Source organism: Elaeis guineensis, chromosome 7 (assembly GCF_000442705.2).
Source record: "Elaeis guineensis isolate ETL-2024a chromosome 7, EG11, whole genome shotgun sequence".
NCBI classification, from domain to species: domain Eukaryota; kingdom Viridiplantae; phylum Streptophyta; class Magnoliopsida; order Arecales; family Arecaceae; genus Elaeis; species Elaeis guineensis.
This window is the reverse complement of record NC_025999.2, coordinates 13,347,460-13,373,756: the sequence shown is the minus strand read 5'-3', so window position 1 is coordinate 13,373,756 and position 26,297 is coordinate 13,347,460. Positions and strand designations below refer to the sequence as shown.

Below are 26,297 nucleotides of genomic sequence, written 5' to 3'. Positions count from 1 at the left end.
TAAGATTGCTAGCCCTTTTGTTTGAGAATTTGCTGCAACAGAAAATCAAAAATCATTTTCAAGCATACTGAATGAAACATATAAAGAAAACAAGAAAACGGTCCAGTTCCATGTGAAAAGAAATGCTTTATTTTTCTACAAGAGATCTATAGATTTCTTCTAAGATTGCTTGCCCTTCTGTTTGAAAATTTGCTGTAACAGATAAAACCAAAATGATTTTCAAGCATACTGAATGCAACATATAAAGAACACAAGGAAATGGTCCACTTCCATGTTAAAAGAAATGTCTTATTTCCAGCATTACACCACCTTGCAGTCAAACAAACCCTATGGTTTTACCTAAGAACATAATACCGTGTTTTTGCAGTGCAATGTGGAGGCACAGCTCACTGTCACCATGCTGCTAACGCAGCACACAGGATATGGAGTTACAACACCGCTGCTGGTCACGATATTATGATTCTGCAGGTAATTTTCTAGCTCTCCAGTCCTGTGAACAATGATTCTTTTCTGATTTTAACAAGAATACAACATGATTCCCCTCACCAAAAGCATGTCTCACTAACTTCTCATTTTAGTGTTAGATATGGAAAATTACAACATAAAAATTAAGGAGAATCTGTCTAACTTCATTTGAATATTGCACATAAATTGAAAAAAAAAAAGGTAAAAAGAGAATGACTAAAATAAAAGAAATGAAATTCCAACATCCTCCTGCTTTGTAAAGCAGAAACTCTGATGGAACAAACAAAAATGTTGTTTTCCCATCCCCATCGTAAGTGTATGCACTTCAATAATTTTTCTTATAGATCATACCAGCTCCATCAGCAGAGGATCTCCTGCAGCCATGATTCGTATTAGCTTTATGAAATCAGACTCAGTGTGCACCTCCAACGGATAGACAGCAGGTGCTTGAGCTGTATAATAACTGAAGAATGACTCATTAGATGACAGGTTCGGCTTATAAACCATTTTGGCAAGAACATCAGAGTCGAAATTTCGTGGAGAATCCATTGCCAGGAAAAACATTGGCACCGCAATCTTGTGATGAATAGCTAAATCTCCAACAAGTCCCACAAGATCGATGAAATCACCCCCAAATCTTTGAGGAACATAGAATATCTCACTGCTGCAGATGATGAGCCTCTCTTCGCTCATGCTTTCTTTGTAACTGACCTGGAAATGTACAGGAAAATTGCTGACGACCTTCTTCACCATTTCTCCTTGATCTTTAAACCATTGATCACCATTGCCATCAAGGGCAATAGAAACCCAAGAATGAGGGACCTGAGAAAAGGGGAAAAGCGCAGACCTTTGAAGGATAATTCAGTAAAAAGAAACAAGGAAAAAAACCAATGGAGCATAAATACCTTGTTGGTTATCCACAGCTTTGTCTTGTCCGCTTGCAGGAGATTCCAATAATTAAGAATCATATTATCCTGAACAAATAGAAATCCTTCTGCTCCCTTATATTGGTCAAACACCTTTGGCAAGTACCTGTGGCACCAGAGTCCAAATGAAACAGGCTTAGAAGAATGAAAGATGCTGTAAACTAAATGACTAGTGAAGACTCTCTGTACAACTGCACATCCAGAATCAGAAAGCACTAGTTCTATAGAGAAGAAAAGATATGGATGTTCATGTATCCCAATCTATGCTTACATAACAAAGGTGTAATTTACAAAGGGGAAGGAGGGGGGAGGGGGGTTGGGTACAAGGGCTTACAAATAATTTGTTCTGGATATTTTAAGAAAACAGTTTTTTTTTATTGCAGCGATGTAGGAATATGATGTCGGTATTGTGTACAAGGTATCTGGATGTTCAGAGATTTTTGACAAGGCACTGTAACGTTTTCCTATGAGAGCTTCCAGACCTCCTTGGATTTTCTAAACCTTTTCCTCCTCCAAAAAGAATACAAATAAGGTACCAAATGAACCCACATACTAATCTTACCAAATCATAAATCCATTTAACAGGATTCCAAGAGGAACTGTTTCACCTGAAATGGTATTACAAGAATATCCTTCAAAGATACAATAACATTTCCAATGCCTGTTATGTACCATTGTACGTGTATGCAACCAACTTTTTGGCTGGCGGGAGCTAGATCCCAATGGAGAGTGACTAAAATCATATTCTAAAGAAATTAATTTAGACATTTCTTAATATTTATTTGTGTATTTAAAGAATAATTACACTTGGTATACTATAAGGAGACAAAGTGTCCAAGCATTTTGAGAGGACATGTGGAAGCCCAATCTCAGTAAATACAGCCTATAATATGGACTCTGCATTTAAAGTTCTGAAAGATGTCTGGTTTGTGAATAGACACATGACCTGAATCATTGTATGACAATATAGTCATTATAGAGTTAGGAGTAAGGAATGACAAATGTGCTAGGTATCGACTAGCTATGATTCACAGAATCAAAATTGAAGGTTAGGAGAATAGAATCATTGTTTGCAACTAATCCTTATGTTCTATAAGACAAATATCAACTGTTGGACAAATACCTTGGTTCGAGCAAAAGCGCCTAACTGAACTAAGACTTAAATGATTCAACCAAGCTAGCTTTCAGCTTTGCAAATATAAGTACCATGTCTTCTAAAATTATTATACAGCTCGAAGGCACAAAATAATGCCACATAGATTTTTGTTGAGGCCATTATCATATAATAACATAACTAAAAATCTGAAATATAAATCTGGATGCTACAAATTTATCAGTGGAATAGGAAGCCTTATAAATCAGCAAGATACACCACTAAGAGATTAGGCAGTCTGACGGATCATGGCTAGGCATTGGTCGTTTGGTAAATTTCTCAGAGGGGAAAAAGGGATGCCCTTAGGCAAAGGAAAAGGTACTTTACACATTGACCCCCATCTATACTCTAGCAACCTGAGTTGCAGACAAGTATGGAACAAATATGGGAAAGATTTACTGTCACATGGAACTCCACCTAGAGGGCAAAGCATATGGAAGAAGCCCAACAAAAGATGAACCTAACTATTGGATGATTATATTATAACATCTCGATTTTTATACTTGTATATTAGCTAATCTGGCAGTAGTAACAACAGAATAAAGTGGTCGGCTCTACCAGTAGATACCACTGTATAAGAAGGTTGCGAAGCAGTGAAAAGAAATTGAAAAGCTAAGCATTCTTTGCCTGATGTATAAATTTGTTGTACCAAGCATTATTCGGGTGAGCAATTGGGTATACCAAATTTATACCCGGAAACCATGACAGATCTAGAAACAACTTAACAAAAAATTCTTTCATTTTAGTGCATCTTGTCTAGTGAGCTAATGGTGCAAGGAGGTCTATGGCCCAAATTTTTCTAATTTGTCATGATTTATTCTCTAAATTTATTTTTTGTAAGAATTATTAGAAGTGAAAATGTCCAAAAATAATGATTATTTGTATATCAAACAGTAAATTTACAGTGTATTTATGCCGCACAATTATTTCAAATTAACAATCATGTCAGAAGGAATTATTTATTCATTTCTTATATCTCTGACACATGTGTTATACTTGCTATTTCTCAGTATTTTCCTTGGTTATATGCCTTTTCCATTGTTCTGGCATTTATTTTAAGCATATTTGTCTTGTTAAAGTGGAGATTTAGTTCTATAATGTCGCTCCATATGAACAATGCTTAAAATCATGCTGTGCATGTGCTCAATAATAACCAGCATTTATAGATATTATAGGATGATTTATGACTTAGACTTCTAAAATTTAGATAAAAATTATGTTTATATGTTCAAGAAATATCTATTTTCTAGTAGAAAGCACCTAAAAGTCATAGCCTAAGACGAAAGAAAATTTTGAATGAAGTAGATATCTCAACTAGCATGGCCAAGTATTGGCATGGTAAAGTAAGGGATGAGCACCATCCCAATTTTACATGGGCTATAAAGTCACACAAAGGATTCATACACCAAATAAAGAGACATGTTCAATCAAATGCATGTCAAGTTATCCTAGAAAATGTTTGTAAATTTTTCTAGGAATATGAAGCAAATCCTCGAGCAAATATCTTGTAAATTAAAGGGAACATCTGCTGTTGCTCCAGAAAGGACCCTCATGCATGCATCTGTGTTGATATGACCAAGTTAAAATTAATTCCAATATAAGCAAATACCATGAAGCAGCTTCTAAGAAACATTAGAAAAACTTCTTTCTGGTTTTGCTTGTATATTAAAAACTTTGAGTTAGACGTGCTTTGAGCTTGAACTTCAGGTCTTTTCACATTTCCAATAGAAGCTTATTTTTGTCAAGTAATTAGATTCAACCATGACACAAAATGATTGAAATACAAAGTTAACTTAATAGCTATTTAAGGGCAAGTGCAATTCGAATGCCTGATCCCAAATCTAAAAATAGTTGCAGCAAGTCTCGCAAACTAGAGCTAAAGCCAAAGACAAGTGAAGCAGATTCAAATGCTTCAACATACATGGTTAGACCCATATAATATAAACTTATCCAGACCAACATGACCTAGAATCGACCTACTTAGGCTGGGTAAGTACCTCTTATATACCAATTTAAAATGCTTAACCAAAAGCAATCTGGGTTATATCCAAGTCAATGAACTGAAATAGCATCCACTGGCGCTGAAACTCACACCCCTATGACTTGTAAAATGGTTTCTGGGCCTGTTTCACTTTTGTAACAAACTCCTTTCTTGCCACAGCCCATATATGACTCTTTCTGCACATGGATAAAACATCCTATTTGCTGTTTAGTTCTTCAGCAGATTAGCAACTAGTTGTGTAACCCCTACGATTATCTACCTATAACTGTTAGTTACCTAGTTTTTCTACATATCTACTTAATTATAGTTCTCTGTTACCAACATCCAGTGTACCTGCAACAAACCCAAGTCACACTAGCATGCGAAGAATACACCACAGTCTGAAACTGGAAACCATCTACAAAAATAAATCTATGTATTGTAATGTTTCAAGTGACTGCACAGATCCTTACAACCCACAAGTGGCAGAAGAGAACTAACATATTATGCACATTGATACCAGAAAGAATGGGTGACCAAATACAATAACGAAAGCAGGAAGTTGTAGTAGCATGGTGCTTTGATTACATCAGTAGGATAGAAATTCACCAAGCTGCAATATGTGCTAAATCAAAGTGCAGGAAGGCAATTATTTAGTTGTGGGAAGCTAGTTATAATGTGAGGAAACAATGTACGGAACCAAAAAAAATCAGATGAAAGGAAATTAATCTGGTAGCCACTTACTTGTATGCTTGCTCTAACTGGCCTTTCTCCACAGCTAGATCAGTATTGTTATGTTCTGATAGAATGATCACAGTTTTAAATATCCGACCATAGAGCAGCCTCCATTCCAGGGCCGTGCGGTCCACAGGTGCACTGCAGTACATAATAAGCACAACATTCCCAAAGTTCTTCCTCCACCGTATAATGTTCCCGATCTCATAGCTCACAGTCCCAGATTCCTCCACACCAAGATGCACAGATGGTAGCTTCCTGGGGATGAACTCCCTCCTATCTCCATGCCCAATAGTCGCTCTCGGCCGGTCCAATTCCAACGACATCAACCTCGGCTGCTGGTATCCAACAGCAAGCAAGTCCTGCAGCCAAGCGGCGGTGAACTTCACATCCTTCTCCATCCAGAATCCCTCCTCAGCCATCGCATAACTCAGATGCAGGATCCTCTCAAAAAGTGTCTGCTTCTTCGATCTCCATCGAACCAAGAACTTGATAAGGCGGCCGACATTCACATGGAGGTCCTTTTCTTCTGAAAAAGGGTATGCCTGCGCCCTGTCCACCCGGTGGATGGTCGGAGGATAAATTGCCACATAACCCCCAATCTCCCACAGGATCCGCTGCGCCCAGTATCCTCTCAGCACATCCGAAGCCATCGAGCTCACCGACACCGGCAGCATCAGTCCCCAGAATGCCTGCGTGTGGAACAAGGTGTTGAAGGAGTTGACGGGCACCATCATGCCCTGCGGCAGCGCAACCTTGGGAGCCTCCTCATCAAACCGGATGTCGAATGCCTCCAAATTCAACGACTTGCGAGTGAAGTAGAACACCGAGTCCACATCCGGCAGGCCATTGGAGAGCCCCTGCTGGATGAACTGCCGGCCGCTGAACACCTCGGTGTAGAACTCCTCATGCCCGACCTCGCCGACGTTCTCCAGCGGCAGCCCCCTCGGCCACACCGAGCGCTGCCCAAAGTGCACGTACGGATTGACCACCATCCTGTTGGGGTCGGCATGGCTGTACTGGAGGAGGACCGGGTGCTTGGTCGCATGGGCCTCGCCGGCGAGATCGAGGTCGAAATGCTTGCCGAGGTCGGCGCCGACGACCTCGGCGCGGTCGTCGGCGTCGAAGATGAGCTTGGCGCCGTGCTGGATGGCGAAGAGATACCCAACGGACTTGCGGAGATGGGAATTGTACGGGAGGAAATCGACGGTGCGGAAGCCAAGCTGTGCCTGCTGCTCGAGGGAGAGGAAGACGGCGCCCTTGAGGGACCAATCGGCGGGGGTGTGGGAGTTACCGACGGCAAGGAGCTGCCAGCCCTTGACGCGTGCGAGGGCGCGAAGGGCGTCGGAGGGAGGGGAGGAGACGGAGACGACGATCCAGCGGTCGGAGCGGAAGGCGGCGAAGGGGCCAAGGGTGGGGATGGGAGGGATGGAGTTCCAGGAGATCTGGGGGTAGGCGATGCGGGAGGAGGCGGAGGCGGCGGCGGCGGCGGCGGCGCGGGTCTTTTCGAAGCAGAGGAGGGCGGCGGTGTCGCCGGCGCTCCGGAGGAAGAAGAGGGCGGCGACAGTGGCGAGGAGGAGGAAAACGGCCAGGATCTTGTAGAGATTATCTGAGAACCAGGTGGAGAAGTCAAGATTCTTGGCGGGATGGGGGGCGAAACGGCGATGCTCGCCGTTGTGGTGGTTGGTGGAGGGATCTGGGGGTTTGGGGTGAGAACGGGTTTGGACCAGCATTCTGCTTTCTATTGTTGAACAATTGAATGGAATTTCAAATGGAAATGGAATCGGAATTTGATTTGAATTGAATTGAATTTGGAGGGGAAATTAAGATGGAAATGGTGATGATAGATCCTTCAATTCTTTTTTTTTTTTTCCTTATGGGTTGTGGGTGCTACCGACACACCAACCTTCTCTTTCTTTCGGTTCAAGTCTCGCTTTCACAAGATTGGACGCATGAATGGATCCACTTGAAGGGGTGGATCTGGGGGTGGCTTTCAGTTGAAGGCTTTAAAGGAGCATGTTTTGCTTGCAGTGGTGAGGGAAGAGGACATGGCTGGGAGGGAGCTTGTCGAGCAGTGGCTTCGCTCGGAGTTTCTCGGAGCAGTCGTAACATATCCATACCGCGGCACGTCGTGAAGTAAAGAAATTAGCAAGCGCTGGCAGCGTCACTGGATCCCAGATTTCACACAAACACTAGCGGACTATAAAAGCTTCTAGAATTATCTGGAGCTCTGAAAATATTTCAACTATATTTTAAATATTTTAATAATCTAAAAATGTGTTGTATCCAGAATGTCTCATGAAGGATAAGTGACACGATCTTAAGCTGCCTTGGATCCTAATTTTGCCTGGCGTGCTTCTCATTTATAACCAAACTTTCGGGAGAGAATTTTCCCCGGGGGAAGTAGAGAGCTCTCTCCCTTTGAAGAACACTCCCTTAAGCATCTTATACTTTATTTTCTTTTTATTGGTACAAACTAATGATCATATTATTTTAATGTGAATATAGTCTAAAAAATTAAAATACAAAATATCACGCAAGACTTCTGGACAGTCGTCATCTTGATGCCAGATCTAGTCTCTAGTATGGTCGACGATAAAGAAAACAATCCAACCTGTGATGCTATTCGCCTCTTAGAATACGTGCCGAACAGATATCATGATGGAATGACAAAGGGACATTCAAATATTATAAAGTAGTAGATGAACTTTTAGATGCTTCATCTTATCATGGATCCAGCTGCTAACTGTGGCTAAGTCATTCTTAATGAAAATTCTCTCCGTCCGTAGCTCTTGCCGCGCATCGATGATGTCCATCCAAGTGGTATGAAAATTTGCTCCGAGAACAAACAGCTCAAAAAGAGGTAGCCCTCAACAGCCAACAGTCTGACATTCGGACTCTAGATGATGTAGTCCGTACTATCTTTGCGATCAATAACACTGTCATCAAAGTTGATTTTGATAAACTCCAAGAGAGGGGGCTCCTAAAAAATTGAAAGAATCCTCTGGATCACTGCATACGCAATAACAGAGTCTTAAGAACTCAGGATGACAAGGGACATGCCAGTAGTATCAAAACGACTGTACTCCTTAGCAAGACAATAGGCTCTCTCCGGCACCTAATATCCTGGTACAATCTTGGTATCAAAGATCAAGTTATTCCTAGACAACCAAGTCTGAGAGCCGTGTATGCCACCCTACCACCTGAGGGATAGCCCTCTGTCATACTCCAGTGGATCGCATTCAAGAAGGAGGAAAGTCATGGGCCATTACTTGCCCCCAAGGTTGGCCACCCGCCATCCTCCAGATCAAACACACCCTCGGACAACAAAGCAAGGCATACTCTATTGACTCATCCTTCAGCTTGCATATTGGGTAGGCAATTAGAAGCTCTATGCCTTTGTCTCCGAGAAATGTCCGAGTCAGTAGCTGGTCCCAAGCAATCTTTCATAGAAAAAATCTGACCCTAGAATGAACAACTACTCTCTAGATCCAAGCAGACTCAATCCTCCTCTTTGACACTAGCCTGCTTATCTCAACGAGGTCTCTAGCGAGGACCTTGGGTAGCAAGTCCAGCTCTATACCCTCAAATCATGGCTCTGATGGATAGGAATAGGGATAGTAAGAATCTTGTTAGCAAGCTGACCATCAAAGAGATGGATGACATCTTGAGCCCTCCAACCCCTACTATCAGTAGTGATCAAATCATGGACATGTAGATTGTTGTCCATCTCCATGTTGATATAGGTGGACCAATATGAGAGGAGGCTGGAAATCCAAGCATTCTGACTCGTATCAACTGAAGTCCTATCTCCAATTAGCCATCCAACTTGGACTATCACTGTTGGGATGTGGATACAAGTCTCCCTCTAAATGAAGGAGCAAACATGATCAATTTGGATTTGAGACCTCTGGCTCTAAACCCCATACCAAGCCCTTATCACCCTCCTCCACAAGCAGTTAGGCTGAGTGAAGAATCTAACAGCATATCTGATAATTATAGCCTCCCTCTTAACCAACAAGGACTAGATTCTCAGGCCTCCTCCCATACAGACTGACAGACCACCTCTCAAAAAAGTAGGTAAAGTTCATGACCATCTTGTCAAAAGTCTCATAGAAAATTTTAGAACTACTGCCCTAGATCCCTAAGACAAGAGCATGGCATAATAGTGTTTGCCAGGAGGTAGATTAGAGTAGATCTCAAATCTGATCTCATGAAAGTAATCCTCTCTATCATTGAGAGAGTGTTGGCTTGCCAGCTTTTGAGGTCCCAGACCCACTGCTCCATGGGCCTACAATCAGTCCTCTGAAGTCTCTGCCCCATGATAGGAATCCCTAGATAGGTCAGGATTTCGATTTGCTAGGGATCTCTAGCTTGTCTTGAATCACCTGCTTCATCTGGACTTTCATCTTAGGATTGAAGGTGACGGTAGATTTTTACAAATTCATGAGTTGGTCAGAAGTCCGATAATAGACCTCAACTATAGACACGAAGCACCTTATGTTCTGAATCGAAGTCCACCCAATGAGCAAGCAGTCATCTGTGAAAAGAAGGTGCGAGAGCGATTAGATCCCTAGGATAGGTCAATAGGGATCTAGCTCTACCTCCTGAACCATCGTCTGAAGAGTATGAGATAGAGCATCAACACACAAAATAAATAGGTAGGGGAGAGAGAGCACCCTTGACAAAGGCCGTCTGTCGAGTAAAAGAAATCCATTGAAGTGCCATTGATTAGGATGGCATAGCTTGAGGCCTTTACACAAGTCATGATCCAATCAATTGGATTCTATTGGAAATCCATCTATTTATCTATCTTGAAAGCCAAACTCATGAAGCATTCTATTGAAAATTGTGTCCCAAAGTCAATCATCAGTCTGTTGACAGTTGTACTCATTGATATAATTGTATATAAATTAATTATTAAAAAAATATTTATTTGATAATTTTCATCATAAGCTTGTATATCTTATATATCGAACTTCTATATTATGATGAAAGTTCTTAGGACTATTTTAAATCGATAAAGAAAGATTTATCATTTAGTCCTTAAATGAGTTCACAACCAAATGATATCTATTATTAGGATGATAGATATATCAAATGTTGGTCGTTGTGTGCTATATAAGTTGGTTGTCTTCTTAATCAAGGAGCATGGAGACGTTGGTATGGCATGTAAGTGAAATATAGGAGTATATTTTACTGAATGTGACCAACTTCGAAGTACTTTACTGTCAAGAGTTACTCCGAAGGGATATGGATATAAATATCCCTCCGATTTGAAATCACCATGATGACTTGTAAGTAATTCACTGTGCTTTGGTGACAGACTATCTGAATTTTTAATTCAGGATCGAAAGATTTTTGGACACAGTTAAGTACTTGTGAAGTCGGTACATGAGTTAAGATAGAATTAACTACTCCAAGAGATTGAAGAAAATACTTTATATTTTAATTTAGTTAGACCTTGGCCAGAGTAGTCCTTGTGAGGAGTCACATGATTTATTAGGTTGAGACATATAATGGATGTACTGTTAGGAGTTGATAGTTTAAACTCTAAATCATCCTTGCATCAAGAGTCAAAGGGATGGATTATACGATAACTGTATCCAAGTAGATTCTTGAGGATTGCTTTGCATACATTTGGTCTATCCAGACATCGGATATTATTGCTAGATGGTTACTCCGATTGGTATAAAAATCTATTTCTGTGCTATCGACTCAGGTTTAAACCTATGGGTTACACACATTAGAAATTTTTCTTTGATCAGATGGCTGATATGAAGAGTCCCACTGGACTAGGACTCTGGTGAAGAGTCTTACTGGACTGAAACTCTATCATTAATAAAGGATTAGTCAGCAATTAGATCACCAATTAGCTCAATTTAATGGAGCATTAAAGTCTGGATCAAGTCTAATTGAATTAGATTCAATTAGATTAAGTTCGATTAGGTTATGAGATGACCTAATCGATAAAGGAGAATTGATTCTGATTTGATCAGGTCTATGACTCAATTAATTTACTGATTTGATCATGTTTAATTGAGATTATGGGAGCCTAATTAAATTAGATCCATCATATTTTATTTGGATCTAATTAAATTGGATTTGACAGAAATTTAATTGGCTAAATCCTAAAGTCCCAAATGAATGGGACTCTCTCCCTTGTGCTACCCAAAAAAGACTCACGCCATATCTCATCATACAAAACTAGTTTGTGTGTGAGAAAACTAGAAGCTAATACCCTTTTGTCGCACACTTTGGATAAGTATTGATAGTTAGGATTTGAGTTCAAGTATGACTTTGAATTTGAATCAAACTCCTTGTCCTAGTCTATCCACCCACCGGTCCTTGTGAAGGTGCCTACTTTGTGGGACAAAAAGGAAGAGCTCCCGATTGTTTTCCATGCCTAAAGCCCTCTAGTCGCCCCTCTTTTGGTCAGATAAGGATGAGGAAGAGTTGGAGTTTAATTGAAATTCAAAAGAGTTTGAATTGCAACAAAATCTAGCTCTTATCCTGCCTAATCTGATGATGCCAGTTAACATAAAAGGATGGCATCCTTTTGTGTGCCAATAACCAACTATATTTCACTATGAGAAAAAGAAGAGAGAAGAGTGTGCGACCAGAGGGGGTGTGGGATTTTATTAAGCATGTAAAATAGAGAAAAATATCCTCTATGGGGCGTGAGATCAAGGGTGGGTGTGAGTTCTAGATCTAGGGTTTTAGATCTAGTGATTGGGAGACAAGAAAATAGAAAGAACAAGTTCTTTTCTATTTTTTTTCTATCTTTTAGCAATACCTCCTCTGATCCATCTTTGACATCGAAAAGATTTGAGGTGATTGAAGAAGGAGATCAAATCAGATTCACCATCAGAAGCCAACTATGCGAGCTAGCACTCCCATGGAGGGCTGATCAATTTGAGGGCTCCATGTGGACCATCCATAGAGGTCGGATACTTGTGCAATTACGAGCGATCAGTGAAAACTTTCAGATTCATATTCTTGATCATGAAGTTTGACTATCCGCTCTCAGGTATAGGGTTCGAAATCCTAATAGTGGTAGATTAGATCTATTACAATATGTTGATTTTTGTTCAATGCTTGTTGTCTTAAATTTAGATTTTTATGCATGTAAATTCATGTCATAGATCCATTTAAAAAGATTTTAAGATTAGATCTTATGCATGTATTTATAGATTAAATAATTTAATCTAATATTTTTTTGTTGTAAAATTTTTGAAATGTATGCATGAAACCCCTGTGCATCCTAAGAGTGGTATCAGAGCCATGATTCTATATGACATGATGTTATATATGTTTAGATCTATAATTTAATTTTGATTAGATCTGATATATGATATTTTATATCTAAAATTAGTTATAGATTAGATCGTATAAACTGAAACAAAATTATCCTACTATAAGTTTTATCCCTTACAATGCAAAGATTATCCTAATTTATACTGATCTTTATGAAAATTTGATTTTAAATTGAAACATATGATATTTATTTATGATGATTATTATTTAATTTTGATATGATTAAAATATAATAATCAAATTTAAAATAATTTATATTAGATTTAAATTATTTAAAAATTGATCTGAGTAGCGAAGTAATCAGATCGGATTTGTCATCAGGCCGTCCGGTCATAGGAGATAATAGAGATTAGATCTCTCTTTTTTTCATTCAATTGGATCTTCTTATAACATGTAGGGGTGCCATTATGACTATATCCCATAAAGATGAATGCAAAAAGAAAATTTTACTTTTCTGTAAAATCTTAAAATTTGAAACCCTAGGATTGTGTATGTGATATATTATATGAAAAGTAGTTGCATCTAATCATTATAAATAAAATTTAGAATCATAAATATATTTAAAATAATTTTAAAATAATTTATGATTAATTTTATTACTATTTATACAGAATTATTTTGATCTAAAATTATTGTAATTGTTGTAGTTCGCTTGTTGAGTCGACTCAATTTTGTTTGGGTCGACTCAGGACCATGATTAGTCAGCTCAATTTCTTTTGAGCTGACTCAATGAAATAAGCTAAAAATGTGATTTATAATTCATCATCAATGAGTCAACTAAATCTCAAAACTTAGTCAACCCATTGTGATGTGTCGACCTAATTCAAGGGTGAGAGTCGATTCAAGTTTCAGATCCAAATAATCGTGCATAAAAATTAATTATAAAAATATTTTATAAAATTTAAAATTATTTTTAAATACTGAACTCCTATCCACAGCTCTAAACTTAATTGAGAATTAAGTTGAACATATTAGATCTAGAATTATGAATTAAAGATCTAATGTCATTCGCATAAAATATGGATGATGAGTTTATGGGTTAGCTTGATCAAGTCCTCCTAATTAGGTTAAACTCAAAGGTTAGAATCAAAAATTAAATGGACTAAGAAGAAAAATTATATTAAATTAAGATTTTTTGAGAGTCAATACAATAGTTGTAGTTGGTCGAGTCCATATCTTTGATTAGACCTAAATGAATTTTGATCTTGAGCTCGGTGGTCGAACCTAAATCTATAAGTTGATCGAGTTGAAACTGATTAACCAGTTGGTGTCTAAGATAAGTTTGACAGTCTTAACTGGTGATCTTTAATTGGGAGCTACTCGCATAGATTGAGTCTATGACGAGTTAATGACATATTCCTTCCATCGATCTCACTTACCTGACCAATATGATAAATCATATTTTGATCAGATCACTTAATGATTGGGGTTTGATCCATGCTTACTAGAAAATTAGTTGTGATTGATTTAGATGCTCCTAGTTCAGCTTGTCTTAGTCCTCATCATGACTTGGTGAAGTCAGTGAGAGAATTGATGACTTGTCAGTTGGATCGGCTTGTTTTTAGTCCATCCTGATTTGACTTAGTGAAGTTAATAGGAGGATTGAGATAGCTGGTCTATATATTTAATTCTGTTAAATTATATTAATCAAATTTTTTAAATTATTAGGTCCATAAAATGAGCTAGTTATGGTGATAACTAGATCATAGCCTTCTATTCAGGTGAATAGTAATGGATCTATTATTTCTGATTGACATTGCAGGCGCCGTCCGTCTAGTGTTTCTCTGAATGATGAAATTATCATTCATCATATGATGACTCTATTGTACTATCTAATGAATGGTTGGATTAACTAAGTCATACTCGGACCTGATCATTCATTAGTTAGAATCACTTAGTAGGTTCATGTTAATGGTTTGACCTAATCGAGACTTTCAGTGGAGGCCCATCACGTACTGAAATAAAACTTGAGACGAAACTAATTACTAAAAATTATTTGAAAAAATAATTGGTTGAGAACCTACCTATAGATGCATATGAATTGGTCGAGCAATACTCGGATCTGTATGCAGTCTGTGTGGATTCTAGTACTTGCTAAGAAATTAAGGTAATTCTTTGAATCGAAGGTAAAGGCTATAAATTCACATAAAATAGTGGAAGAACCTTTAGACTAAAGTTCATATCTTTAAACTTGATTAATTCATATACTAATTAGGTCTGTGTTTTCTTTTCTTTTCAAAAATGGCTAGCAATTTATCGCTCCACTCACTGTTTGACAGTGATGAGCTTATTGGATCCAACTTCGATAGTCAGTATCAAAAGTTGAATATTGATCTTGAGCCCAATCTAGCTAAAAAATTTAAGGTTGAACCAAGTTAGACAGACTATGATCCAAATAGGCTAGAAAGAAACGAGCAATTAGTTGCTGGTCAAGATACTTATACGATAACACCTTGTAATTTTTTTATATGTGATACTACTAGCTGGATATTGGATATCGAAAGTCTAGTTCACATATGCAATTCATTGCAAGGACTTCAAGTTAGTAAAAAATTTGAGAACGATGAGAGATTCTTAAATATGAAAGATGGAAGCCAGTTTCAATCCTGACTTTAGGAGTCGTCAAACTTATTTCCAAATCTAATAGTGTCATTTTAAATAATTATCACTATTATCCATCTTTCTTGATGAATATAATCTTTATTGGTCTTTTGGTTAAAGATGGTTATAGTTTATCAGTAAAGAATGATTATTGTGATATCATTATGAATGCTATTACAATAATATGAGGATAATTAAGAAATGGTATCTATATTTCGTTATAGCCTGTGAGTGTAATGTACACTCCAAATAAACATCCTAAGTTAGATAATATCACGGATGCCTACCTTTGGTATTGTAGGCTCGGTCACATTAATAAAAATAGGATAAATAGGTTAGCACAAGAGGATATCCTCAATATCAATGATTATGAAGAATTATCGATATGCGAGTCTTGTCTTTTTGCGAAGATGACTAAGTCACCTTTTACTGAAAAAAGTGAACAAGCCAATAATATTCTAGGTCTAATGCATAGTGATGTATGTGGACCTATGAGTATTAATGCCAGAGGAGAATATAGTTATTTCATTATATTCATAGACGATCTATCTAAGTATGGATATGTCTATTTGATGAAATCAAGTCTGAATCATTTGAAATGCAAATGATTCTGTAATGAAGTAGAGAAACAAATCGAAAAAGATATTATAATTTTTCGATCTGATCGAGGAGGTGCAACCTTTCTAGTGAATTTATGATATATCTAGGAGAGAATAAAATTCTCTCACAATAGACCCCTCGAGAGACATCATAGCATAATAATGTCTCCAAAAAGCAGAAATCGAACCTTGTTGGACATGCTTTAGTCTATGATGGGGTTTGCAAGTCTACCAACCTCCTTTTGGAGATATGCACTTGAGACAATCTGTTTTGTACTCAATAATGTTTCGAGCAAGTCAGTTAGTAAAACACCATATAAAAAATGATCAGGACATAGGCTGAACCTTACTTACCTTAAGGTCTGGAGATGTTCGGCCTTTGTCAAATGATTACAGATCGATAAGCTCGGACCTAGATCTGATAAGTGTTATTTTATAGGGTACCCTAAGAAAATAAGAGAATATTACTTTTACCTCTCTGCTGAATAAAAGGTATTTGTCCGTAGTAAGGCATACTTTTTTGAAAAATGAGTTCCTTAATGAAAGAACAAGTACCTCTAAAGTCGAGCTTAATGAAGTTTGACAGGTAGAAGAACTGATACCAGTGACTGAATCTGAATCGGATTTGATTAGATCAAATTCAGAGCCCAATAAGAATCATCCTTAAGGTGATCCAATAGAGTACCATATTAATCGGACAGATACTTCGATTTCTTAGTCTGAAACGGAGATCCTGTTAAGCTCGATGAGAATAGTGAGGGTCCAATCATCTATACGGATGCGATACAGAGGTCCGATTCTTAGAAATGGTTTGAAGCCATAAAATCTGAAATGAAGTCCATGAAAGTCAACGATGTATGGACATTAGTTGATCCACCTGAAGGGATAAAATCCATAGGGTATAAGTAGGTCTTCAAAAAGAAAAGGGATGCAGATGGGAGGGTGGAGATCTATAAAGTCCATTTGATTGCTAAGGAGTATCGTTAGTGTTATGGTATTGACTATGACGAGATATTTTCTCCTGTGGCAATATTCAAGTCTATTTGAATCATGCTTGCGATAGCAACATACCTGGACTATGAAGTCTGACAAATGGATATGAAGGCAGCTTTCCTAAATAGAGAGCTGAACGAAGAGGTGTATGTGATACAATTTGAAGGATTCACATTCACAGACGAGTCCAAGATGTGTAAGCTTCAGAGTTCTATTTATGAATTGAAGCAGGTATCTTAGAGTTGGAATATACATTTTGATAAGATAATCAGAATGTATGGCTTTGTTAAGAACATAGAGAAACACTGCATATACAAGTGGGCTAATGGTTCAATGATTGTATTTTTTATTTTGTATGTGGACGATATTCTCTTAATTAGAAATGATGTCCTTGTATTATAGGAAATAAAAGTCTGACTATCATCATAGTTTTTCATGAAAGATCTGAGAGAAGCAGCCTATATCCTAGAGATGAAGATCTATAGGGATAGATCTAAGAGGCTACTTGGGCTCTTCCAATCTATGTACATAGATATCATGTTGAAACGGTTCAGTATGAAAAATTAAAAAAAAAACTATCTTTCGATAGGCCATGAAATTTCTCTCTCAAAGAAGGATTGTCCGACAACTCCTCAAGAAAGAGAGCATATGAATAGAATCCCATATGCTTCGATAGTGGATTTTATAATGTATACCATGATATGTACAAGATCAGATGTGACAAACTCACTAGGAGTAGTGAGCAGATACCAATCAGATCTGAGTGAGAATTATTGGAATGCTACAAAAATTATTCTTAAGTATTTGAGAAATACTAAGGACCAGTTGCTCATTTATGGAGAATCTAACTTGAAACTCGTAGAATATACTGATTTTAATTTTCAGTCAAATCATGATGATAGCAAGAGCATATCAGAATATATATTTATCCTAAATAATAGAGTAATTTGCTAGACAAGTTTCAAGCAGCACACTGTGGCTGACTTAGTATGTGAGACGGAGTACATTGTAGCATCTGATGCTGCAAAAGAAGCTATATAGCTGAGAAAGTTCATCACCGAGCTTGGAGTGGCACCCTCCTTTGATGGTCCAGTTATGATCTACTGTGATAGTATTGGAGCCATAGCTCAGGCAAAAGAGCCGAAGGCACATCAGTGGATAAAACATATTCTGCATCGCTACTATCTTATTCGAGAGATCGTGGATTGAGATGACATCGATCTTTCGAAGATCGATGGAAAGAAAAATCTGACCGACCCATTCACTAAAGCTCTTACGGTAAAGAAGTTCGAAGATCATAAATCAAAAATGGATATACGATACTGTATCGATTGATCTTAGTCCAAGTGAGAGTTATTGAGAATTATATTTCAAAGCCAATCGTCAGCTTGTTGACGATTGTGCTCATTGATATAATTGTATATGAATTAATTATTAATAAAATATTTATTTGATAATTTTCATTATAAGCTTATATATCTTATATATCAAATTTTTGTGTTATGATGAAAGTCCTTAGGACTATTTTAAATCGATAAAGGAGGATTTATTGTTTAGTCCTTAAATGAGTTTGCGATCAAATGATATCTATTACTAAGATGATAGATATATCAAATATAGATCATTGTGTGCCATATAAGTTGGTTGTCCTCTTAACCAAGGAGCGTAGAGATGTTGGTATGGTATGCAGGTGAAATATAAAAATATATTTCATTGAATGTGATCAACTCTGAGCACTCTGCTGTCAAGATTTACTGTGAAAGGATATGGATATAAGTATCCCTTTGATCTGAGATCACTATGGTGACTTGCAGGCAACTCACTATACTTTGATGCTAAACTACTTGAATTTTTAATTTAGGATCGAAAGATTTTTGGATACAGTCAAGTACTTATAAAGTCGGTGCATGAGTCAAGATGGAATTGATCACTCCAAGAGATTGGAAAGAATACTTTGTATTTTAATTTAGTAAGACCTTGGCTAGGGCAGTTCTTGTGAGGAGTCACAGAATTTATTTGGTTGAGACATATAATTGATGTACTGTTAGGAGTTGATATTTTAAATTCTAGGTCATCCTTGCATCAAAGGTCAAAAGAATGAATTATACGGTAACTGTATCTAAGTAAGTTCTTGAGTATTGCTTTGTATACATTCGGCTTATCTGGACGTCGGATACTATTGCTAGATGGTTACACACATTAGAAGTGATTAGATCACTAATTAGCTTAATTTGATTGAGTATTAAAATCTGAATTAAGTCTAATTGAATTGGATTCAATTAGGTCAGATCCGATTAGGTTATGAGATGACCTAATCGATAAGGAAGAATTGATCCTAATTTGATCAGGTCTATGGCTCAATTAATTCGCTGATTTGATCAAATTTAATTGAGGTTATGGGAGCCTAATTAGATTAGGTCCATCATATTTTATTTGGATCAATTGAATTGGGTTTGATAGAAATCCAATTAGCTAAATCCTAGAGTCCCAGATAAATGGGACTCTCTCCCTTGCGCCACCCAGAAAGACTTATGTCATATCTCATCGTACAAAACTAGTTTATACATGAGAAAACTAGAAGCTAACACCCTTTTGTCTTTCACTTTGGATAAGTATTGGTAGTTAGGGTTTGAGTTCAAGTATGACTTTGAATTTGAATCAAACTCCTTATCCTAATCTACCCACCCATTGGCCCTTGTGAAGGTGCCTACTTTGTGTGACAAAAAGGAAGAGCTCCTTATTATTTTCCATGCTTAAAACCCTCTGGTCGGCCCCTCTGTTGGTCTGATAAGGATGAGGAAGAGTTGGGGTTTAATTGAAATTCAAAAGAGTTTGAATTGCAATAAACTCTGACTCTTATCCTGCCTAATCTGATGATACCGATTAACATAAAAGGATGGAATCCTTTTGTGCACCAATAACCAACTATCTTTCATCATGAGAAAAAGAAGAGAGAAGGGTGTGTGTCCAGAGGGGGCGTAGGATTTTATTGAGCATGTAAAATAGAGGAAAATATCCTCTATGGGGCATGAGATTAAGGGTGGGTGTCAGTTCTAGATCTAAGGTTTTAGATCTAGTGATTGGGAGAGAAGAAAATAGGAAGAAGGAGTTTTTTTCTATTTTTACTCTACCTTCTAGTAGTACCTCCTCTGATCCATCTTCAACATCGAAAAGATCTGAGATGATTGAAGAAGGAGATCAAATCAGATCCACCATCAGAAGTCAATTGCGCGAGCTTTGACTCCCGTAGAGGGTGATTGGTCCGAGGGCTTCGTGCGGACCATCTGTAGAGGTCAGATACTTATGCAGCTATGAGCGATCAGCAAAAACTTTCAGATTCATATTTTCGATCATGGAGTTCGACTATCCATTCTCTGGTATAGGGTTCGAAACCCTAATAGTGGTAGATTAGATATATTACAATATGCTGATTTTTATTCACATGCTTGTTACTTTAAATTCAAATTTTTTATGTATGTAAATTTATGTCATAGATCTATTTGTAGAAGTTTTAAGATTAGATCTTATGTATATATTTGTATATTAAATAGTTTAATCTAATATTCTTCTATTATAAAATTTTTGAAATGCATACATGAAATCCCTGCGCATCCTAACACATTCGATGCAGAAACCGCCAACTCATCTGATTGTAAGCCTACTCCATATCTAGCTTGATCGCCATTAGGCTCCGACAGATGAGGGCATACTATAGATCATGCATAAACTCTTAGGTAAGCAAAGCATTATCGGTGATGTAACGACCACTGACAAAAACACCCTACTCCTACCTAATCTTGCTAGGAACATCTGGTTTTAGTTATCTAATCAAGATCCTCGCACACACTTTATAGAAAGTGAAGTATTCTGGAGCTGATATATCAAGTCTCTTCAGGATGAGGGTGATCAATATCTTTTTCCACTCATCAGGGATACCTTTGGACTCAAAAATTACTTGCAACACCTCAACCATCTCTCCATTGAGATTAGTAGTATTGATGGAAGAAGAGAGGGAGAAAACCATCCAGCCCCAAGGCTTTATCCTCTTTGAGGGACTAAAGGGCCCCATGCACCTCCTTAGTAGACACTGGATGATTCAGGGCTTCATTCTCCTCATCAGAGATGATGCACATAGCATGGGACCCTTGGAGTAGGTCATCCCTATCTAAGAGAGCAGTCCATCGTGATCTAAAGAACTATAGGATCTGATTTCTGATCTCATCACTATTTTTTACTACTCTACCATCACCCTCCTTTAACTATCTGATGCAATTAGTACCTCTGGATCATCATCGATTGATGGAAGAATCTAGTGTTTCGATCATCCTCCTTGATTCACTACATCCTGGACTTTTGCCTTCACAACATCTCCAACTATCTTAATAAAGAGTGGTGCATGGGGAGCTTGTGATGAAGCTCTCTCAGGTCAAGCTCCTGGAGGCATCCCTTTTGATCCTTTATCCTCTGGAGCTCCGTAATGTCTGTCTCTACCTCCTCAATCCACTTGAAGATGTCACTAATATTAAGATAATTCCACAGAATGAGCCTGCATTTCGTCAGCTCAAGCCTCCTAATCACCTGATATCTCACATCACCATGGACTGACATCCTCTAAACCTTTCTAATTAGGTCTCATGATCTTGAATAGAATATCCAAAACTTCTCAAAGTTGAATGGAGCCCTGAACAAGTGCGAACCATCGGTGGTGATGAGAAAAGGGTGGTAGTCTAAAGCGATCTTTGAAAGGTGCCGCAGTTGATGCCCCAAAAAATTTTGAAACTAGTCGATGGTAGCAAGTGCCTAATCAATCCTCTCCCAAATTCTGACTCCCCCTGGCTGGTTGTTACATTAGTTGAACCTAAATCTGATGTAGCCAAGGTCAATCAGGCCCAAGTTATCGATGAACTCCCTAAACTCTCTGGAGTTAATACTATTAGCATACTGCTTACTGCCCATCTTCTTATGGGATCCCACAATACAGCTGAAGTTCTAGGTGATAAGAGAAAGCAGGCCCTGTGCCATCATTTTGGAGATCTTAGACCAGAGAATCTTTCGTTCTCTATACTAGGTGCTCGCGTACTACCTCGATAGAAGCCACAAGCTTTCGATCTACTTCGAGATGACTCAAGCCACATGCTGCTCGCACTTATGCAAAGTATCCATCCTAACCAATCCATGATGCCATAGCACCATGATCACCTCGGATAGACTCCTGGACTCCACCTCATAAATGCTCCATGTTGGTAGGATTCATCTTTTGCTCGAGTAAGGCTTATCCCTAATAGTTAGGTCTCAAGTAAGATATAGATATCCAGACAGTGCTGTTGGATGTTTTTTCGAATGTCATTTAGAACGAGGGCTTTCCTATTCTTTGGATGTTTCAACTCAGCAATTGCATTAGGATGATTCGTAAGAAAGGAAATCCGCACCACTACCCCTCTTAAGTTGAGTGTCAGCCTCTATCCCTACTGTCATTGAGTCCATAGCTAACAAACTCCCCTCTTCTCTCTAGGTGGCCTATCTTAGTTGGACCACTGCCTTGTCATGATCTATGCCCAGGCCTTTCGTCAAGGGATCCAAATGCACCAGGTTGCCCTCCATCTTGGACATCAGCCCCTGCTCAGAATGCCCTACTACTGTTGGGGCGCCAAGGTCATCCACTGGTGTATCCACCTGAAGTGTGGCCATTTCCTCTTCTCTTGGGATCTCAGCTAAGAAATTAAAGAAGACCCTAGGGCCTCCTGAGGTGGCTGACACATCCATCTGGGTCTTCAGGTGGGCTAGGGTGTTGCCCTTATTCAGCTTTGTAGGGCCCTTTATAGAGCTATTGGGCCCTTTTTCCCTACCATTGGGTTTCACAAGTGCTCAGCCTGTATCAAAGTCACTAGGCAAGATGCATTTGGACTGGCTTGTGCCTGCCCCCACCACGTCCGCCAAATCGGCCTACAACCCAGAAAATCCTGCCGCATAGGCGCTCGCGCATGGGCTTTTCCCTATATCATGGCTTGATGCTAATAGGCCAAACTTGTTGGCAAGTCAGATTGCACTCGAGCTTGAGCCTACACCCATCTTTATGTTGTCCCCCACACTAATCTCCACACTACCCCTCACCTCCGATCTAGCCATTAATCCAAGATTGGGTTGGAGGGGCGATCACTGCCATGCAATCTTGGCTAGCTTGATCCAACCATTGGATCTACCTGACGGGTCGACTTGGTCTGAGGCACCCTGAGTTGTTTTCTTTTCAGATCAGCCCAGTCTAGGTTCGAGCCCCAGGGCTCGAGTTGACTTAGCCCTTTTTTTTCACACCTCTGGTCACCTTCAGTCTTGGCAGCCATTGCTGGACGACAACCAACCATGGCCCCAAGCATGACCCACCATCTACCCCCATATCCTCTCCTCTAGCTTGGACCACATTCTCTGAGCAAAGGCCAGCCGATGAACTCCCTTCTCCCCCACTTATTGGGCATGCCATCAGAGATTGGAAGCGAACGTACTAGAAATAGATGTCGAGGTTCTCATACACGAGTCTCTGCCAAAGGAGCCCTCCAATCCATTGATCAACACCTCAGGCCTTAACGATTAGGACAGATCAAGCTTGACACAGGCCTGGGCGAAGTCGAGATGTCTTTGTTCCACCATGCAGTCATCCACCAATGATAATTCATCAATTAGATAGAGGATGCTTCAAATTGTTGCCTCCCCCCAGAGCTTCACTAGAAGCCACAGGAGATGGGCTCACACCAATACCAATCGAATAGCTCCTTCTGATAGGAAGAATCTTGACTGCAAAACCTCTATTGCCAATGCCTGGCCGACAACCACTTAGGGCCGATCGAGGATCAAATCCCTCTCCCTGGCCTTCATAAACTAGAACATGAGGTGGCCTTGCTCCAAGTTTGAGCCCGCCACCTCTCCTTTCATGCCTGTTTGCTGTTGAAACTCCCTGATCACCGCCTTTGTTGTCACTCTCCAATCGAGGCTCTTAGCCACCACCATCAAGGCTGCCCAACCCTCCATATTCACCCGAATCTCATCCTTCAGGAGCTCAACCACCTCCGAAAATTGTTTGACAAGCTCGTCCATCTCCTCTGGTGACATTTCTGGTGAGACCTAATAGGCCGATCTCCGGCGATCATATGAGAAAGCCTCCGAACATAACTCTTAAAGCACCAACGACAAACACACAATGATTATTGTTCAAAACGATCACTCGATGGCCTTCATACCTTGCTTATTCGGAATAGAAGCTTTCTTCTAATCTTGGCCTATTCTCTCTCTCTCTCTCTTATAACATTTCATAGTGCCACATGGACTTTGGATAGAGCAAATTTCAAAGCTCCATAACAAAGCATAGTGATGCTCTCAGTTGCTTAGGAATAAATCTAAAGCGGTGTAATGATGCCTGCCATGAAACCAGTAGACTGCAGTCTTTCTCTCTCTCACACTCATAAAAGACATAACAAACTACACACCTCTAAGCCTTTTTCTTGTCATTTCTTATCTAAAATGAAGATTTGCTTTCCCATATGGTTCCCTTGGCTTATCTCTTTCTATTTGTGAATCTTTTTTTTTTCTACTATCCTTTCAATCACTTCTGGATAGAAATTTTTTTTCTCAAAAAAGTTAAAAAAATGATTCTTTTATGTTCAATTCTTGATTCATTGGTTATTATGTAAATTAGATTGATAGTCATGAGATTCAATGAAAGAATTATATATCTTCAAAAATAATTATTATATTCATGGGTTGATCCATATTTGCATTTTAATAATTCAACTATATTGAAGGTAGGTTTAGATACAATCAAAACTTCCATAGCTAATGTATGCTCCTTAGTTTATAGGATTCTAACTACTATGTTTTTTTTCTAATTTTAGCTAGTACACAATGGCCATCAATAAAGATCATTGCTTGGTGAGGATAATATATACATAAATGCTGTTGAAGCAATATATAATCTATTATTGTAAAACATGACACTCTTTACAAGTATAGATATATAAAACAATGATTCAAAGAAAAGTATGACTAAATTTATCCTCATTTCAACTTGAATATGCTATATTTAATATCAAGTAAACTTTTCGATGCAACTTGAATCAACTTGATTGGATCTCGGTTGAGAAAATTATGGGCTACTTATTGAAGATATATCAATACTAATAAACTTTTAAATAATTATAGATATATTATTCTAAAACTCGTAATTTAAGGATTTACTCACATTATCATGCTTCTCCTCTTGCCCTAATGATCACCCCTATCATGACCCCCTAGATTGCTTCTCCTCTTGCTTCATCAGTGCCACTATGGACTTGATGTTGGCGAGGCAAGAGCTCATCATCAATGATGAGGATGGAAAGAAAGTGAGAAAGAACCATAAAATCGATAGATAGAGTAGATTGATGGGAAACCAATGCTGAAGATGCAGTGGCTTGTATCAAGGGACTGCCATATCATGTAGATGACTCACCGATGTGGCAGGCCACTAAAAAGCTTGAATCATAGGTATAGTTGCAGGCTTAGAAGAATGTTATGTTTGGCTTGTAATAAATTACTACTTCTCTACCATATAACTTATATGATTGCCATGGCTTCATCTGTCTTGCAACATCGATTAGCAGTCCTTCTTTGATAGTAGCTAAATATCTTTCATCGATCCATTGCTTTTGTTCAAGCTTTGGGCCTACTAAGATGGTTACCTCATTGAAGGTTGATCTATGTTCTCTTACTTCTATTCTATATATGCTCTCCATTTTTAAGGATATCCCCAACCCTACTGCAACCTTATAGTCATTGTTGAGCATCATCACTTCATCATCAAGCCAATGCTTGGGAGCTTGCTGTTATCCCCTTCTCTACCCCTTGGCTATTGGTAGATTGATGGAGATTATCAGAGAAAGATAATTTAATGAACTTATCCTAGTTGGAATAAGTTATCTTAAGTATAATTTGTAATCCTAGTTAAATTATCCCAACCTTGTTAATTTGTTAGAAATTTCTAAATAATGATAAAAGTAAAAGTGCCATTTATGATGGTAATTTAACAATACTGATTGCTAGATGGGGCTCAGGACTATAATAAAATACTTAACTAATTTTTAGACTAGATTGAAATTTTTTAAACTTATAGGATACTTAATAAAAATGATCTTCAATTGAGAGGGCATTCTGATAATTTTTCTTTTAGAAAATGCCTCTTATAAACCCCCAACTATGTACTTAATTTTAATTATTGATTGTTAGATGGGTCTCAGGACCATAATGAAATGCTTAACTAATTTTGAGACAAGATTGAAACTTTTTAAACTTATGGGATACTAGATGAAAATGATCTTCAATTGAGAGGATGCTCTAATAATTTTTCTTTTTAAAGATGCCTCGTATAAACCCCCCAATTATGTACTCAATTTTTATTAATGATATTAATATAATTATTCTCTTCAAATTCTTTTAAACTTTATTATCAAAAATAAATCTTTTAAACTTCTTTTTTATGATGAGTCACTACTCAAAACTCATGA

At 38.3% G+C, this 26,297-nt stretch overlaps 1 protein-coding gene across 1 annotated transcript; it reads right to left on the bottom strand.

Moving 5' to 3' along the window:
• Window positions 1-542: 542 nt before the first annotated feature.
• LOC105060115 (probable glycosyltransferase STELLO1) lies at window positions 543-7,242 on the bottom strand. The gene is made up of 3 exons (XM_010943732.4): window positions 5,270-7,242; window positions 1,371-1,497; window positions 543-1,287 (listed from the first exon to the last, which is right to left on the bottom strand). Exons 1-3 carry the CDS (start codon window positions 6,991-6,993, stop codon window positions 811-813), a joined length of 2,328 nt encoding a protein of 775 aa, XP_010942034.1. The 5' UTR covers window positions 6,994-7,242; the 3' UTR covers window positions 543-810.
• Window positions 7,243-26,297: the final 19,055 nt, after the last annotated feature.